Source organism: Epinephelus fuscoguttatus, linkage group LG18 (genome assembly GCF_011397635.1).
Source record: "Epinephelus fuscoguttatus linkage group LG18, E.fuscoguttatus.final_Chr_v1".
NCBI classification, from domain to species: domain Eukaryota; kingdom Metazoa; phylum Chordata; class Actinopteri; order Perciformes; family Serranidae; genus Epinephelus; species Epinephelus fuscoguttatus.
This window is the reverse complement of record NC_064769.1, coordinates 16,162,807-16,179,981: the sequence shown is the minus strand read 5'-3', so window position 1 is coordinate 16,179,981 and position 17,175 is coordinate 16,162,807. Positions and strand designations below refer to the sequence as shown.

At 39.3% G+C, this 17,175-nt stretch overlaps 1 protein-coding gene across 1 annotated transcript in view; it reads right to left on the bottom strand.

Moving 5' to 3' along the window:
* Positions 1 to 17,175, bottom strand: part of brinp1 (bone morphogenetic protein/retinoic acid inducible neural-specific 1) — a 170,677-nt gene that overhangs the window by 82,965 nt on the left and 70,537 nt on the right. Inside the window, exon 3 of the mRNA XM_049604572.1 lies at positions 12,773 to 12,963. Within this exon, the coding sequence (XP_049460529.1) occupies positions 12,773 to 12,963 (191 nt within the window). The remainder of the gene's footprint in view (positions 1 to 12,772; positions 12,964 to 17,175) is intronic.

The window sequence follows — 17,175 nt, the reverse complement described above, 5'->3', positions numbered from 1 at the left end:
GGTTTTTGTAATGGCAAGTTGACATTGTTTGGGTTGTCTTGATTATGACAACTTGACATTAATCAAGGTGACATTACCAGAAGTTGTCTTTGTCATGACAAGTTGACATTGTTTGGGATGTCCTTATTATGACAACTTGACATTAACCAGGATGACATTACCAGAAGATGTCTTTGTCATAACAATAATAATCATTATGTCAACTTGTCATAAACACAAAAAGAGGTGCATTTCTTGTTAATGTCAAGTTGTCATGACAAAGGCAACTTCTGGCAATGTCATCCTGGTTAATGTCAAGTTGTCATGCATTATGGGCTGAGGCAGCATGGCATCAGAGAGTCCCACCATGGCTACAGAGCCACCATGGTTGCAAAGGAAATACATATGGCCCCAGAATACTAATATTCTGCATGGATGGTCCATTCTGCACCTTGTTTTAGTTTGTGGACAATTCAATATATTTTCTGTTGCTGTGCTAACCTTTTGGGACCTGTCTAATATCAGAATATTCAGGAGACTATTGTTGGGCATGTCTAAATGCTGGACATCTGTTGAGAGGCTCTAAAAGAAATGAAGAGATTCGTATTTCAAACCTTTGTGTTTTTTATTTTTGTGGTTTTCACAGTGTCTGCGTAGGATGGAAGGATGGGAATAAAACTTAAAAAGACATCTATGATGCGTGAGCTTTACTTCCTTGGACCGATGCAGTTACAATAGGGCTTGGCTTATCCAGACTGTATAGTGCCAGAAACATATTGTGATAATAAAACGGGCAAATGGTGTGACAATTTGTAATAAATCAGGAGAAATGCAGGTGAATTGTGGCCCTGAGAGGAAACTGTGGGAGGGCAGGGAAAATCAGGAGTCTTCTGGGAAAACTGAGAGGGTTGGCAAGTGTGCCAGTAGCTCATGGTGCTAAATGTTAGCTAATCTTAACAAAACTGGGGTTGATATTAACTTGTTCTGCAAAAGTTACCACTTGGAGGTGTGTCTTTTGCCCTCTTTAGGTAGATATGCATGCCAATGGCCTTTTCAAAAATGTAGCTGCAGTGAATTTAATTGCACATTTATCTTCCCACACTTTCACGAGCGCTGCATCTCATCTGTCCCTCAACTCAAATGCTGTGGACCCCTCTGCACAAACACCAACAGAATTCACAGTGAAACAGCAGTGGTCTTACTCAAAGTGTAAAACTGATTTCAAACATATGAGGGAAAAGGGAATGACAGATGTGGTGAAATGTGTCTCTCACAGCTTTTGCAAAATGCAAATTTGTCCTTCACACTTTTTTTTCCCAGATAGCAGTACCATCCTCTAGCATTTATATACGGTACAGCCTCAGCTGTGCAGTGACTCCTTCACCGCTCTAAAGCCCCGGACACAGAAAGGTTTGAATTCTACTGTCAATAAACAGACTGCACCTACAGTATTGTTCTCAGCAGCTGCAGGCAAACCAAAGACGTCAGGCATCTATGTCAAACTGTATTGATGTATTTTTCAGTTTGGGCTTCAGAACTCAGTTAAATTCTGGAGCATCGACTCACAGTGGTGGTGTCTTTTGTTGCGAAGTCTGAGATGTGTTCACTGTGTTTAAGCTTCAAGTCTCCCACGCGCAGTGTGCACCCTGGATCCAGAGGGGTCATATGTTGCACTTCAAAATACACATCCCTTGATGCCTACTTTAAAGCATCCACATATGCCAGAGACTCGGCTGTGGGTAGTACGAGGTAGTTAAAATGTTCAGACGGCAGAAAAGCAGCAGGTAATTGATAATTATTTCCTCAAAAATCTTCAGCAGACACTGTCACTCAGTAGTGTTAAGGGAGAGTAAGTGAAAATCTTCCTCTCTTAAATGCTTGTTAGAATACAGCTTACCCTGGCATTACTGCCGTATTATATTTCCACACATTTACGAACTCCAAGAGCTACAGTTTTAAATTAACACGGTCCAATTTCCAAAGACAACAAAAGCTAAAACTGCTGATATCATTATTATTACTATTATTGTTGTCATATTATTTGTAAATAAATCAGATATGATCATGTTCAGCATTAATCTTTTATAGTGTAACAACCACAGCACAATTAGTGAGTCATTGCCTCGCTCCAACCTGGGCCAGGAACCTCTCCACAGGCATTATAAAGCAGGCAAATAAAAATGAAATATATAAACCTTTATATTCAGTAAGAGTGTCTCCATAAATCCAGACACAAACAAAGGGTATTGTCACAAACAGCTTTTTTTTTTTTTGTTCTCTGAGCACTGAGTGTTGGTGCCTAGTGCTTCCAGGCACAATTGTTTTTTGACATGAAAAGAAGCCAAGGCACAATAAAATACAAACAAAAAATAAATAAATTGAAAAAAAAAAAAAAAGGTCACACTCTACTTACGATCCAGAAGTAATACTCAGCTAAACTTAGGGCTTTAGTTTTAAAACTGGGATAAGGGATGGGGTTACATAATCAGTGGAAAGGATTAAACAAGAGTGTCCTCACCAAAAAACAACAGCAGCGGTCAGCTGTTCAAACAATGGAGCTCAGTCGGCAGAAGAAAATGCTGGCATTGTATGTTCTGCAAACCATTTCTACGTTTCATACATCAAAACAAGGTTTCCAAAGTGACATATATGATGCTGACTTTGGGAGGTGGAGGGGATGATGAATAATGGGACACATAAAATGCCTGCCAAGCTGCAGACTACTGTTCAAGACCAACACACAACAAAAAAAAGCAACCTGGCTCTGTTTTCTGTTGCTTTTTAGCCCCCAAAAGAGGGTGTTTTTAAGCACAGTGGATGTTTTTCTAGCAGCTTTTTAGCAACCAAATGTGAACGTTTTTTAGGAACCCATTGCTGTGTTTCCTGTGGCTCTTCAGCCTCCATATGTGTGTGGTTTTTAGCGACCTGTGGGTGTTTTCCAGCTACTTTTTAGCCCCCAAACATCAATGTCATAAAAAGTTGCTTTTTTTTTTTCTAACTGAGACATTGCTGCATTTCCTGCCAGGATTATGCCAAACCACAATCTTTTCCTAACCATAACCAAGTGGTTTTTCCTGCCTAAACCACACATCAACCACAGCATTGTTGAAACGCAACGTTTCGACATACCCTCTAATTATAATGTACGAATGTATCACATCTGTGCTTTGCAGACACGCACAATTAAGGGTGTGCCTTGTCATCTTGTTTGCGATAATACTGGTATAATTTTAGTATAGTATGAAACATTCATATTGTGATACTGGCCATATTTCGACTTCGTCATACTGGGGAACTGCCCATTGGTCCGACAGCCCATTGGTCCGACCATATTAAACCCATTGTTCCGAAGTCCCGTTGTTCCGAAATCATCGTGATGCCCTGTGGTTAAGGTCTGGTTAGGTTTAGGCACAAAAACCACTTGGTTAGAGTGAGCCGGTCGCGGCGTACCATCAAGGCAGAAATACGCCCGCCGGGAGCCGTTCAGCACTGCGGACCATCGGACTAATGGGATGTCGGACCAATGACATGGACCCGTCATACTGTTACCCACTGCAACAGTAAGCATGGCTGAAAGCAAAATTATTACCGACTCCACAGTGGTTCCAAAAAGAGGAGCAGTTTAGAGTCTTTCAATAAGAAAACGTTATATTTAAGGCTCTGAAGGGCGAACGGGGAAAACTTTTCGGACAAGTGTTCTGGGCAACAGCAGTAAACCAATGTCTACTTCATCCGAGGTTTCTTTGAGTGCGGTGACCCATTTATTTTCACATGTGCTCACCTTCACACAGGTAAAACACTGTAATCTGTTAATCTCAGGTAGGTTTCCATTTAAAAGTTTCTGAGTCAACAGTTAACTGTCCAAGTTTCAATTCATCAGTTCTAGTTTCCACGCTACGAACTCATTATGCCGCCACACTTCATGGTCAAAAACTGTTTGCCTACCCTGTCACACACCGCCTGCTCACCACCTGCGTTACCTGTTCTAGTGCGCCACCCTGTGTACATACAACAAAACTGCATCTATTTACATAAAGTCAATAAACTGTGGCGTCGTTAGGCCTGGGCATCCTGAATGTTTTATGAATAGCTCCAGACTACTCAGACTCTATTAGTGAGTTACAGCTAAGAGGGAACCCAGTCAGTGGCTCCTCTGGCAGCAGCACAGTGTCTCTCCCTCTGCTCTCTCGCAGTGGCACACGAGAGTCTGTGTCATAAAGGGATTTTGTCACAAACCTTTGGTAATGTAAACCAGTGTGCCGCTTGTGGCTTGACAAAAATAACATAAATGTGAATGTACAATAGTTATGGTATCATAACAGCCTGTCACAGGTTACAGCGTGATGATTAGAGGAGAAATGTCAGAGCATACAGGTCCAGGTGGAGAAAAAAAAGGAAAAACAACAAAAGAGGGAGAAAAAGAGGAGATTTAATTTTGTTGTGCTTTTAATATTTTATACAGAATCTGAATCTCACCAACAGTTACTGTTGTTAACAAACTAAAGAAACGAGAGATCATGTTTCTACAATGCCAATGTCAACTTGTCAATGGCAATTTACTGTCACACAAAAATCTTACGGAACAGAAAAGGGTGACTGGCTGGACATGGAAAGTGTGTCAACACAGGAGACTGTGGTGCATTACTTAATTTAAATCCCTACCTCAGTTTGTTTTTTTGAACGCAGTCTTTACCCAACCCTTAACCATGACCATGTTCTTCCCCTAAATCTGCACATGGACTTTAGTTGCCTTAATTTAACCTGACCCAAAAGGTGCCCTGTGGAGTTTTCTTTTGGTTTTGTTTGACTGTGTGTGAATTTGCATGCGCGTCCCCTAGTACACGTGCACAACACAAATTAGGAACCCACTCATAAACATCAGTAGTACTATTAGTGGCTTCAACTGCAGGGGTGCCAGATCAGAGACTCTTTTAAAAGGATCACATGGGTCATTGTGGAATGCTCTGTTGATTAAAAACTGTGTGTCATTTATGCATGATGACTTGCTGAGATGAAATATGCTTGTGACACTGTCAGTTTGTCACTTTGTCAATCGGATACTAACACCAAACTATCCAACTGAGATATTGCAGTATGAAATAAATTTGAAAACCCAATAGAAAAAGCTAGAAAGTAAGAAAGGTTGCTTTAATCTTGATGTGATGCTTCCTCTGTTTGTAAAGGTCTTTATCAGTCAGCAGCATTTCACTCAGTCAAGCAGTGATGTGGCACTTGAGGAAGATTACCATGCCCAATGATTAGGCAAAAAAAAAAAAAAAAAAAAAAGCCAGGTGACATATAAACGGTCCAGTGGTCATGCATGGTAACCATTTCTATCCAGTTCAGAGGAGGAAACCTCTAATAGGGCTCTTCACACTTGACCACTCAACTCTAAGTAGCTGGTGAGAACGAGAATTCACTTCTTTCCTCTCGAGTGTATAATGACTCCTGAGACCACAGAATGTAAGTAGCTAAAGAGAGAATTAGCCTCTTCTTCTTACTTTATCACTAGCCTGGTGTGCACATTTATAGCTTCATATAACTGTGTTCTTTAATGGGCAATCCCAAGATTGAGGTAAGAGAGTACTGACCCATAACTCGAAACAAGATGGCCTCAAGGTTATAGATAATATGGTGATAACTCAGAGGTAGAGAACAGGAGGCAGAGGTTAAAAATGAATGAAAGGCAAGAAATGTAAAGAGAAACAGGACAAATATAAAATGATGCAACACAATGAGATTAGGAAGGATGCTGAAGCTGAAAATGATACTGGGATTATTTCTGCGGTTGATTTGTCCAATTTTAGCCACCTGGTGCATCTGTGGCGGTGGCATTCCCCTGAGCTTAGACACACTTAATTACATTCTACCTTCATATAATGTTTCCAACCAATATTGTATTTCCAATTTCCAAAATGAGTATCTCAGCACGAATCACCTTACAGAGTGGGGTATAGGATATTGCAACTCTAACCCTTCACACCCGATATTCCTCTGCACAGTTTAGCTAAATTATTAAAGCCTAGTGTTTGACATCAAGTGGACTGCAGCATTTTAAAATGAAAGAAGTCTCCTAGAGGATTTCTTTTCTCTGCTAACTGCTAAAGCATCAATGGGTCTTGTTAAACTATCACTACTGATATACAGTAAATGTTTCAGTGTGTTCTGTAATTATTGGACCGAAGGACTGGATAATAAGGACTGTCTCTTTTACAAATACAAAGGATCTCCACATAATCTGAAGGTTCACTAAATGTCTGCAAGATTGGCCCTAATCTTTAGGGTCTTCAACATTATCCTTAAATCACATTTCTTGCTATATGTTGGAGCAAACATACCCCAATTAAGGTTCCAAGTATGCCTGTGCAGTGTTATACTAAAAAGAGGGAACACATGACAATGGCATTTGATTCCGAGATTACAAAGCGACAAACATCATTTTAACACAACTGGAGTGACTACTTGGCAATGTTTCATGCATACAGTTATATAATACAGAGTTGGAGTAAAAGACCGGATAATCTTACTAATTATATCTTTGAAACGCAATTGGCAAAGTATGCACAGTTAGCTGCCTTCATGTGTCCCTCAGAGCTTGAGATAAGATAAGAGATTCGAGGGAGAAGCCATTTATATTTAGACTCCGACAGCAGGGGTGCTTAACTTTTATTTTGGAAGCACATCCAAAACACTGAAATCATCCATTAACGGCATTTACTCCTCCTTACACAGTGGGTTTTTGTAATTGGGAATTTAATGTGACTTTAATAATATGTGGGCCTATTACCCTGCAATTGCAAGATTTTAAGTAGTGGTGGTTTATTTGTTGATTCAATTCAATTCAATTGTATTTACATAAGCCAATATCACAAATCACAATTTGCCTCAGGGGGCTTTAGAAACATACGACACCCTCTGTACTTGGATCTTCACAGTGCATAAGGAAAAAAAATCTCCAAAAATAAACCTTTAATGGGGAAAAAATGGAAGAAACCTCACGAAGAGCAACTACAAGGGGGATCCTTCTCCCAGGACAGACAGTAAAGACAATCCATATGACAAAATGATACATAGAGAGGGAGATAGAGAGAAATGCACAGCAACTACACTGACAACAACAGCTATAACAATAATAACAGAATAAAATAAAATAAAAAAACATATTCAACATAGCAATGTTTCCATGATAAAATGGTTTTTCTGTACACGCTAGTTTCTAAAAGAGCTTCTTCTCTGATATATGCTACCTCCAATGTGCAAAGTGAATCTGTTATTCTTCTTCTTTAAAATGGTTTGATTTTATGTGTTGCTGTGAGAAAGACAACAACCCAAGATTAACAACAACCAGTTTCCACAGTTACTTCCATTGTTCCATCATCCGCCATTTGGCTACTAGCACTAGTAACTGCAAGAACTTACAATGCTACTCTTTGGTGACAGGGTATAGCTACTGGTAGCTACCGGGAAAAACAAAAGTGCTATCATCTTCCTGTTCTGGTTGCACAATGGTGGATGTACTTCCTGTGCATCCACCATTGCCGTAAATCGAACCTTCATTCCCATGGGAGTTTGTACTTTGTGGCAGACAGAACTCAATAGGGACACCGAGACTTAGAGGGAAACAATCTAAAAGGTGGTGTCATTATTCTATGACTCTAACATAGTAATCATCATTGTAATCATTTACTTCACAACAATCTGGGAGCCCATCAGTCTGACAAAGGGAAGTGCCTGGGGGCAATGACCAATATTTCAGGAGTTCTGGTCTGTTTTTTTCTTGGTCTCTTCAGTGCACTGGTCATTTCGGCTAATCTCTATAAACAAATATCTGCATATGAATGCATACCATTTAATATATCAAATACTGAGTTACTCATTTGATCTAGCTCCAACAGACAGCACATCAGAGAGAAAGGGTTTCAGCACACAAGATTTATGACACCTGCTATACCGTCACACCGCCACTTTATCCTGTTAAAACAATATTCACAACTGGATGAATTTTTATGAAAAACCCTTTTGATTCTTTTGATCTGAGGACCCTTATGGACTAGATGAATATGAATATCTTACAGGGTAACTGAGGAATGGAAACATTATTTGAGGTAGCCAACAACCTGCTTTTATACATCTGAAGAGCTTCTATTAAAAAAGAAAATAAATAATTGCTTGACAATCAGACTAGGCATCTAATTGAGACAGGCATTTATCTGTCAAAATATGTAGTCACACCAGGCTAGTAAATGGGACTAGGTGTTTAACTGAAGTTTTACAGTATTTAAAAAAGCTAAATTGATTTCAAGCAACAGCTGATATGTTCCGAGATTGTATTTCAGCCAATACATTCCACCTCTTTTGTGCTTCTCATGAACTGTTTTCAATCATGATTCGTCAGTACTACTGAACCAGAACACCTCCCATACCAAAATCGTGTACCGTCTGCCCTGTGCAGAAATATGTTTATAGAGACTAAAAGTTCATAATAATAAGTTAAAGCAAAAAACTTGTCTATTTCCACTTTAATAAGTCAGTGCCTGTGGCTAAATCAGAGCAATACATAATGTATGATAATCATCCTCCCCCATTTACCTGAAGTACAAGTGCTTGAAGAAGATTATCTTCAGGTTAAATGTGGCATGTACATAAAAATGCAATTACAATATGCATGACAATAATGGTCTTGGGGTGTTGCGAATGAAATTGAAGCTGTGTACTTAGATCCCTGTGCATTTAGGGAGCCGATTGAGAAGATGAATTTCTGAAGTCCTGATTCTGCATCAGTACCACAGCTGGTACTTCTATCTGTTACAGAAAAAGTGTGAAAACTGCTAATTGCACAATGTTCTTATTTGCATGTTATGTTGCAGTAAGTAAATATGTGCATAAGGTATATGTTTAGATACAGACTGGTCATTTCTCACACAAGGAAAGCTCTTCATGGAAAGTCTGAGTTCTCTGTATTCGATAGGTTGACAGCCTCCAGCTGGCAGCCCCATGTTGCTTCCACAATATTGAAGATTGTGAGAATTCATGTTATTTTCTAAGGTGTTACAGTACGTCTTGCCTTTTCACTTATCAAATGTTCCCACGCGTTCAGTGGGGATGGAGTTTGGTGACTGTGGGTATAAGATAGTCCTGTCATAGCTTTGATGCAAGTTTTGGGTCACTGTCCTGCTGGAAAATCCACTTAAGCCGGGCGAGATGGAATACCTGTTCAGAATAGAGTTTGTGCTTCTCTTTGGTCAGTGTGGAGTCGATGCTGTGCGAGTCACCGACCCTGAACAACTGACAAATCCACCCGCCTGAATATAGACTTCCCTATGCACCAAGGGTTCATTTACAAAAACAGATAGTTTCATTCTGATGTATTATCCGCAATCATGTTTGCGTGTGTGTGTGTGTGTGTGTGCGTGTGAAAGCCAGGGATTATCAGTCAAACTGGTGTTGGCTGTTTTTTGATATCTCAAAGTCTTTAAATTTTCATAAATCATGTTTTCTTATCGCGTGCTCAAAGGAATATCAATCAGACTGGTGATTTATTCATTTCAAGAATGTCTTTTATCTGTTTTTGCAGAGGAATTCACATTTAGATATGGGTTTAATATGCTGAATATTAATTTCTAATACAGCAAACTCATTATATTAACCATCCAATTACAAAAAGGTTTCAGATTTTGACTTTCAGTGAACTCTTAAATCTTGGGGTTGTTTGGCCAAATGCTAAAACTTTAAACTCACTTTGTAATATTGGGAATGGATTTGAAACTGCTGCTCATTTGTCAGTGCTGTTCGGTTGGTTTTGCTTTATGGATGCAAGTGCTGCTCGGGAGCAAGATGTCTCATAAAATGGTTCAACTGATCTTTCTCTGCGGTCACCTTAAGATGCCCCAATCTTGCTTTGGAGGAAAGAAAAAGCAGTTCTGGTCTGTGGAAATGTCTCCAGTCTGTTTTGTCCTGCCCTCTTGTGACGTTGCTGCAGTTTTGCTGTGGGTGAGTTTTTCCAACACCCTGGAGAAAAAGTTGGCCCCAAACTGCTTCACTGAGCTGTTTTGACATTGTTGCAAACAGGCAGATGAAAAATCCAGGAGGGCAACCACAATGGTGTTGCAGTTTCACAGTATAATCAGCTGGGGTCATTGAATTGTGATATTTATTTGTAAAAAAAAAGAATAGAGAAATATGTATTATACTTATTAAAAGGCTTATTTTTTATGTGGGAATAGTAATTATCAATTTCAATTATACATATTCATTATTATTAATTAATAAAATTTGTGGTAAAACTTTCTATGAAGACCACATTTATTGTGTTATGGTAAATAAGGAAATAATACTTGGTTGTTTCTCTTGTACTGTGGAAAAAAAGGAGAAAGTTGAGTTGTGGAGTAAACGGAAGTGCCTCTTTGACATGTCCTCTCGTTGTACCATGGTAGAGAAGAAAAGAAAAAGTGGACAGAATTTGCTGCGGTCCTCGGAATCCCCTGGAAGTGCGCTGTATGCTCTCGCAAGCTAGCTAACCACTGTAGGGGCTGTTTCCATTCCGTTAGCCACTGGAATGTTTGTTATTAGCCCACTAGCTAACGAGATAACTAAATGTTTCAACTAAAGATTACTGCCTTCAAAAATCACATCATGTAACCACTTATATGAGTGAAGCCAGAAATCTTTGGCTGAAATGTACAGTTTACTTGTAGACTAATATCAAACATTGCAGTAGTTAACGTTAGCTTTCAAGTAACCCTGTTTGGGATAGGGACAGTGGTTAGCTAGCGAGCTATAGCATATAGCATATTCACTGGCAATTTTGAAGGCTGCAACAATGTCTGTCCACTTTTTTTACCTTTTGAAGCTAACAGTTTTTGAAGTCTAGCAGTCAGAGCTACAGGCTACAGTGAGGCTAAAAACAGAGTTCAAATGACGTTTTTCCAAACAACTTTTTATGTCGGGGCTTCAGGACACTTGAATCACTACGGACGAGCAGTAGGAGATATTTTGTGGTTTCAGTTTTGTGTTGTTGGACATTTGAATCTGGGACGCCGTAAGCCTCCATTAGGTGGAGTTGTGTTGCTACCCCTTCTCCCCTGGGATCTCTGCAAGGGATGTGAGGACTCTAAAACTTCACCTGAGCCTCCACAGGCATATGGGTGAGATGGCTGAATTTTCATTTTTGGGTGCTCTATCCCTTTAAGTCTTTTAAAAGTAGTACTGTCAAAGTATTCTATTGTATGGTAGGCATTAATCACCCATTATGCATCATAGATTATTTTAATATGAAAATGCATCACACTTAGCACCTACAATGAAATGTTATGATTAACCATGCATTATTATAGATGCATCAGTATACCTCACTTTACTTACATATAATGATAATTTATAATACTACATGGACGATTATAGAATTTATGAGTCCTTATTTGATTATAGAGTTGATAGGTGAGTACTGTGTTCATAATGCATCATAAGCCCCATCAGTCAACCTCTAGTTTATAACTAGTCAAGAGCATCGATAAGACACTTAACACTTATGATTTATTATCACATCTATATTTTATGATTGTTGATGTAGTGCATCAGTAAGAATTACGTGTGTTTACGAGTGTAGTCATCAAGCATTATAAATGCATTATGATGCACTGTAGATGTGGTCTTCATAGAGAGGGTTACCAAATTTACATTTTCAATTCAGTATCTAATCTGACTTATCTGCACATATGTGTATTATGCTTTTCTGTTTAGAAACACAATCCACCTCCTCTTACACATCATGGGAGCAATTCTCAGCCATGTTTTTATATGTCTATATTTCAGGGAAACACACCTGAAAGTACATAAGACCCCTTTAACACCTTGCATTGAAACACATTTGGATGATTGGATTGCAATTGCATAATGTTTGACCACATAACAGTACAGGTGTAAGTGCAGACACATTGAGGACTGATTGTTATCCAATTGGCCAATCCACCTCCGCAGGTGATTAGTGACCACACTGAGCAATGCTGTTTTCAATTCACATACAACAACTAATTAAGCGGATAAATGTAATCATGAGCGCCTGTTCCAAGCGAGGTAGCAGCCATTAGCCATTAGCCATTTTGCAAGCTAAGCTACTGGTAAGAAAGCTTATGGATATATTTGGGTTTGACACCCAGTCTTCATCCATAAAGGTTGGCATCACTATCCTCTCTACCAGTGTGGCCTGCGTTCCCTGATCCAGATCATCCTCTGGACAGTGGTGGCACTGACTGCAGCTGACATAAATGCAGCATTTTCCTCTTTGGCATTCGAGTTGTCAAAGATGGCTTCTTCCCCTGCTTAAAAGCAAGCAAAAGTCTATACAGTAGAGCAGCTTCACGGATAACAAGCATCTTTTTTGTTTCTTTTTATCTTGGTTGTTTGAGCTGGACAGATGGATCTGATCTCAATGTGACCTCAAAGTGGACACTGGAGACACGTAATAATATCTGATGTAGATGTAATCAGGTTAAATCACATCTAGATACAATCTGGATATGAGATGCATTTTAATGTGAGGTGTAAAGGGGTATATGTTGCAAGCCCTAATGGACATTTGAAGACCTGCTATTATATTTAAATCTGCATAAAATTATGATCTCAAGTCTTATCTGCAGCCCAAGAAATTCTGCCTCTGAAAGGAACCTTGCCCATGAAGTAATTTCATTGACATGAGGCATGTATGCAAACCACAACCCATGTATAAGAATCATTTTAAATCATCCGAAAGAATTCTTAATCAAGCATGAGAATGAGTGAATGAAACCTCTCTTACCTCCCAGGGTGGCTGAGATGAGAATGTGAGTTCCATATTTCTTAATGATGGTGTCGATGAACTGCTGAGTGGTGGGTCTGCGGCCCAGCAAGCGTACGCTGCGCTGGAACTCAGGCATGAGTGGCACAGGGTTCCGGATCAGGTCCCTTCTCTCGATCGCTGTGTTCCTCACCTTCCAACGTGCAAATTCCCTGACAATCGCAGGACAAAAAAAAAAAACTGCTCACACCAAAATAACTCAGAATATAGAACCACACTTTCAACACTAACTGTAAAGCAGTGATTAATACAGCGTGGTAACACCTTGATTAACCCCACTCCATCTCACAGAATGCATTTCAGGAAAAACAAAACACTATCTGGCGGTGAACCACTGTGGTTAAATCTGTCAAATAATTAAGACATTAAAAAAAGACTGGAGTGCTTTAATAATTCATCAAGCAGTTCTGAGCTCCCTGATCTCAAAATTCATATAAAAGTTTATTTTAGTGAAGCAAAAATAATTTGAAACTTTAATCTGGTGGAGTGTGTTGATGCAGAAGCTTAGTATTCTGTTGTGCTCATTTAGCCGCTCTGATAGAAATATTAAAAACAATGAATTCTCATTCCAAACATATCGCAGCTTGGTCAGTGGACTTTCACATCAACATCTACTCACATATTGTGAGCTCTATTTGATCCACAGTGCCACAACTGGGTGGTAGTAGATGCTGGGGCAGCTGTGGGACAATACATGCAGCAAGTTTATCTCTTGAGAAGTTAATCAATGTCTGTTGGTGGGTCTGTGCCTGTTGTGAATTATAAGCTCTGATTGTTAATGACGTCAGAAGGCCTAAAAGGTGACATAAGAAAAAATGCTATGAGATTCGATTGATATGATCTTAAATCACCACCACTTTTAAATAAAAATTGTAGAATCAGTGAACCCATGTTTTAAGCTGTTTTTAAATTTCCTTTTGTAGTGAATTGCCACCTCTGATTTATGTCCATTATGTCATTTTTCACGTGAAGCACTCAGTGCTTATAATGCTCTTATTGTAAAGCATTTTTTGTATGAAAGGTGCTATATAAATTAAATTTATTATTATTATTAGTATAAGATTATGTTCTGGGATGCTGTGTCAATTTAACATGCATTGTGTCTTTAAAATACACTTCCAATTTCACAGGAAATGCACATTTTCTTCTCTTTAGATGCATACAGTCTTTTTTTTTTTTAAAAAAAAAAACATGGCATGGGTAAAACATGGCATATTTACGTTTATTTCATTGTGCAACAAACACATGTAGGAAAGTTTAGGCAACAAAAGCATGTGGCCAGGTTTACAAAACACATTCTGGTTAGGCTCTACATTCATATAAGAAGCAAACACCAGCATCCTGGTTGAAAGTCCTGTGTTGTTGGACCCACCCACCACCCCTCCCAACCGCCCTGTAAAGACATTCCAGGTCCCTAAATTACAATCGGCATCATTTCAGTTGACGCCATGCAACAGTGTCAAATTCTGCTGCAAAAGTGGCAAGTTTTTTGTCTTTGTCTGACCGTAAAATCAAGGCCAAATGCGGTATTTAACGACTCTGGAATGAGAACAGGTTATTCTGTTCATTTGTGTTTTGATTAAAATTGCTCAAGGTCCTTTTCTCTCGTTTTTCTAAAGCTCCAACTTGAAGAAAAAAACAACACTCCTAAAACTAACAATACAACTTGCTAAACTGTGCCTCATTCTCCCGTACCCTTCAGCGTCAATAACAAAAATATCCTGAAAATATCAGTGTGGATTTTCTTGATGTTTGTTTGTGTTTCTGCTTAGATATACATCAAGAAAACATTCCCACAGACAGGCATTACAGGCATCTCTGTTTCTCTGAAGGTTACAGAAAAACCAAATAACATTGCCCCGAGGATAAAACTACTGGGTTGTCTGAAATGCCGAAGAAGGAGCTCTGTTGGTGAGTCAGTGCCTAATGCATGACATACTGAGGTACTGAAAGTCACTGATGAGGCATTCCTGTAAGTAGGTTTGTGTGGTACAAGTGTGTAGAAAGTTGCATATAAGCTGTTTTTTGTTGTAAAACAAGCGATATACATGTAATTTAGTGTGTTTGGTTGTTCTGGGGAGAAACAGCAAAAGAGCATTTCTGATGTATGGGCTGACTCTAAAGGAGTCATCATTTTGATGCAAACTAAATAGGAAACTGTGATTTTCATCACCATCTGTTCTTCTGTCAATCACAGAGATGTTTCTATTTCCATATGGATTCTGCACCTTCTCTCACACACCTATCAAACACACATGCATGCTGCTCTGTCATCCGGATTGGATATGTGATATATATGCTCACACCTTCACCTGAAAGGTGCGATGTACATTCAGATGGTATAAGAAAAGACATTCTCCACACTGCTGAGATGAGCATAAAACTAATTCTTTTTAGTCTATAGACGGAGGGGTGTGGGGGGTGGGTAATTTCCTGATTACTGACTGATAGTTTTAAAAGCATTTCCTCAAAATTAGATTTAGATTGAATTTAGATATGTTTAATGATGCAGACTTTAGTGTATGAGCGATGAGCCCAATTACAGTAAGTGTGTGACATAAAGTGCAACTAAAGCGCCATCGGATCAAGCACAAACAAAAGGCTTTATCGTCTCAATAATTTCACTCTGAAAGCCTGCTCTAATTGAAATCTGTGCTGTGTTCGATAAATGCGTATGACTTCTACGTAAAAATCAGCCAGGAAACAGATGCAGATGAATAAAATGCAAACACACACACACACACACACACACACACACATACGCACACTCCACAATCCAGACTAACTATGTTGAAGATTTTAGCTTATATAGCATTTTAATCTTACTAAAGCATGTATTTAAATCTTATTAGGGTTTGCTTGCTGTCCACTTCACTTCATGAAAATATAGAACTGCGATAGTACAATAAGGAGATTTGAAAATGGGGATTTTATTGTTCTTACTATCATAAAAATAGAAGAGAATGCCTTAATATGTGATACGCTCCAAAGTTCTGACATCATCACAATGATATAAGAAGTAATTCTGCAACCCCAGGTTTGATGAGATTTACCCCTTAAATCTGGTCATTCTGTTGCAGTCCTTATCCCGCCACGTTACCCTTTAAATCTGGTCATTTCTGTTGCAATGCAGTATTTTAGTCATAGATTATAATGCCTGCATACGTTAAACTCATTACACTATTATACATTTCATTTGTGTTGCCATATCTGTATTTCTGTTTCTTGGGTCACCTTAATAAAGCCACGTTTATACTGGATGTGGAAGCAACCCGATATGTCAATTCTCCCACAGCCGCCTGGCTGTTCACACCAGAGGTGCAATTCTCTGCACCGGTCAGCAAGTGATTCTGCTCCTCTCCTCTGATCTAATCACACTTAGAGCTCTGTGTCTAGCTGTTGTGTGTGTGTGTGTGTGTGTGTGTGTGTGCCTGTGTGTGTGTCTTCTCTGTCGCGGTCTCTCTTCAGACACAACTAAAAATACATGGAAGCATGGGATGTATACTCTACCATTTATCATTATCGGATCATTATCATATCAAATATATCCTTTATATTGTTCATAACAGATTATGAGAATGTTTTCCTGACAGATTCCTTCACGGCCTGCAGTATAAATAGACCAGATGCAAAAACTATCGCTGTGAATGACAAGATGGCCATGGCGCTTTCCATGTGAGCAACCCAACTGCTTAACATGGGGACCAAAAGAATGCAGGCAGTGCTCCATGATGCTCAGCATTTGGTTGTACTAAAAGACTCTCTAAGGAGTCTGATGTGCAGTTTTTTCACTATATTTTGTTTTAATGGTTTCAAGCCTGTTTTTTTGCTAGCAAAAGTTAGCATTAGGATTATCAACTGTTAACTATAGCTGTAGGCCTAAATGCGCCATGCTAACCAAGCTAGCCATGCAGTGTGCACACTGTGTTTTAATATTGTATTTTGTACTGTGCAGTGTGTCCATACTGCTTGTTTTTAATTATGTAAGACACATGGATTAACTGTAGTCTGCATTGCACCTTGAATTTTATTCTTATTTATTGCGTCTACTTGTTAAGTGTCAGCCTGGAAATCCAGATGCCCTGCCCCCAGCAAATTCAAATTTGCAATGTACGGGGATCTGGCCCCAACGAGCAGAGCCCGCTGAATCTCCATCGGACCAATCAGATCAGTCTATCTGACAGAGGCGGGCTCTGGGCGGGCATAACATGATGAGGACAGTGCTGCGCTGTAAGAGTCTAAAAGTAAACAGCCAAGATGGCAGCTGCTGAAGGACCGCGTCCATTCAATTTAGCTTAGGAAGAAACGCTAAGCCAACTACACTTATCTTTTTCCTTGAGAGAGGAACAGAAGACTGCCCTAGA